Source organism: Coffea eugenioides, chromosome 3 (assembly GCF_003713205.1).
Source record: "Coffea eugenioides isolate CCC68of chromosome 3, Ceug_1.0, whole genome shotgun sequence".
NCBI classification, from domain to species: domain Eukaryota; kingdom Viridiplantae; phylum Streptophyta; class Magnoliopsida; order Gentianales; family Rubiaceae; genus Coffea; species Coffea eugenioides.
Window position 1 is genome coordinate 18,854,141 of NC_040037.1, and position 1,897 is coordinate 18,856,037.

The 1,897-nt window shown below is 52.3% G+C and overlaps 1 protein-coding gene across 1 annotated transcript; it reads left to right on the forward strand.

Annotated features, from left to right (window-relative positions):
- Positions 1–229: 229 nt before the first annotated feature.
- Positions 230–1,156, forward strand: LOC113766247. The gene has a single exon (XM_027310458.1). It carries the CDS (start codon positions 230–232, stop codon positions 1,154–1,156), a length of 927 nt encoding a protein of 308 aa, XP_027166259.1.
- The last annotated feature ends 741 nt before the right edge of the window (positions 1,157–1,897 follow it).

The following is a 1,897-nucleotide window of genomic DNA, read 5'->3' on the forward strand; positions in this document are numbered from 1 at the left end:
GACGAAGTCCCCTGAAGTACCTTCCGGCGAAGACTCCGATGAGGGGCACCTCTCTCGGAGCACTTCCAGGCGCGCCTCTTCCAAGGCGACATCTAAAATTGCCTCCATTTTTCGGGCGTTCTCCCGGGGTCTTCTGGGAAAACGAGCTGAGGACCCACCTCGGCGTCCCGGAGGCTTAGCAGCCGAATATCTGAGGGCTCCGCCCTTCACGGACGACATCAATGGGGAGATGGTCCCCCCAAATTTCAAAATTTTCGCACTCCGTTCCTACGATGGCCGAGGTGACCCCGAGGATCACCTCCGCGCCTTCCTCTCTGCATTTCGGCTCTACTGCGTCCCTGACGCCGTAATTTGTCGAGCTTTCCCCATCTTCCTGCAGGGGACGGCCCGAAAGTGGTTCTGGGGCTTAGAACCGAGGAGTATTTCGTCGTTAGACGAGTTGATAGATCGGTTCATCCACCGCTTTATATCATCTCGCCCAATTACGAAGACTTCAGCTTACCAATTGAACCTGCAGCAGGCTCCCGGTGAGTCACTGCGCTCATACGTGCAGAGGTTCAATGAGGAGAATGTACAGATACCTGATCAGAATGAGCAGGTAACCATAGCTGCCTTCACCAACGGGCTGATCGCGGAAATCTTCAATACCGAGATACACCGGGATTACCCCCGCACACTTCGGGAACTTTGGGATCGAGTAGATCAGGGAATCCGAAGCGAAGACTTAAACCGCATGAAGCGGGAGGCTCAAGCCACTCGTACCGGGCAAGATTCCCGGAGGAAAAAAGACGCCGGCCGAGTAGAACAAGGCCCCAGTGGCCCGTCGAACCAATTCCGAGACCGCCGGAGCGTCTTTGACTGGATCGCGAAAGGAAGGTCGTCCACCTCGGACGCTGAGTTGACGCCACTCAATACCAGCCGGTCCCATGTCCTGGCTGTGATGAGGCAAAATCACCTCGGCCGAACACCTTCTAAAATCTCGGGGAGGAGAGATAAGAGGAACCCCAACCTCTATTGTGCCTATCACCGAGATGTAGGGCACGAGACTGAGGACTGCAATGATCTGAAGCGAGAGATCGAGAACTTGGTCCGGCAGGGGTACTTGAAGCAATTCGTTCGCAAGGATGGAGGCTTCAACCGAAGCGTCTCCCACTAGGAGAACCGGGGCCCCCGCCGAGAAGACAGGCGGGACACGAACATGCACTGCCGAAATCCCGAGGATCGTAGCGACGACAAGCGGCCTCCGCACGACGGATCACCGGGCTACGGCCCTAACATCGCCGGGGTGATCAACACAATCGCGGGTGGTCCGACGGGAGGAGACAGTCAGAACTCCCGGAAGCGGACCTACCGCCAGGCTGGGATGGAGGTGGCCGAGCCGAGCTCTCGGCTATCCGAGGTGATTACCTATGGTCCCAGCGACCCTGTCCCTGCCGCTTCCAGCAACCACGAAACTCTTGTGATTGAAGTTCTCACCAACAACTACATAGTCAAGAAGGTCTACGTTGACCCCGGGAGCTCGGTAGACGTCTTGTACTACCGAACTTTCGAAAGTTTGAAACTGACCAGGGAGCAACTCACTCCTGTCAGAACTCCCCTCGTCGGATTCGGGGGACACGTAGTGTGAGAACCTCGAAAATATGCCTACAGATATATACATAATATAAAATATATGCATTGCACCTGCATTTTTAAACTGTTAATAAACTTCATATTTCTCTTTATGTGATTCTAATTAAGTACGTAAAAATAGTTTTATGTTACAAACAGTTTAAGTGTGCAAAATATTAAAAATTATTTGATTCCTGCCATTATAAATTAACACTTTTTGGGGTAAATTATTTTAATGCCATGAGGTTAATTCTTTGAGATCCGATAACCAAGTCTAAGCGTTAAT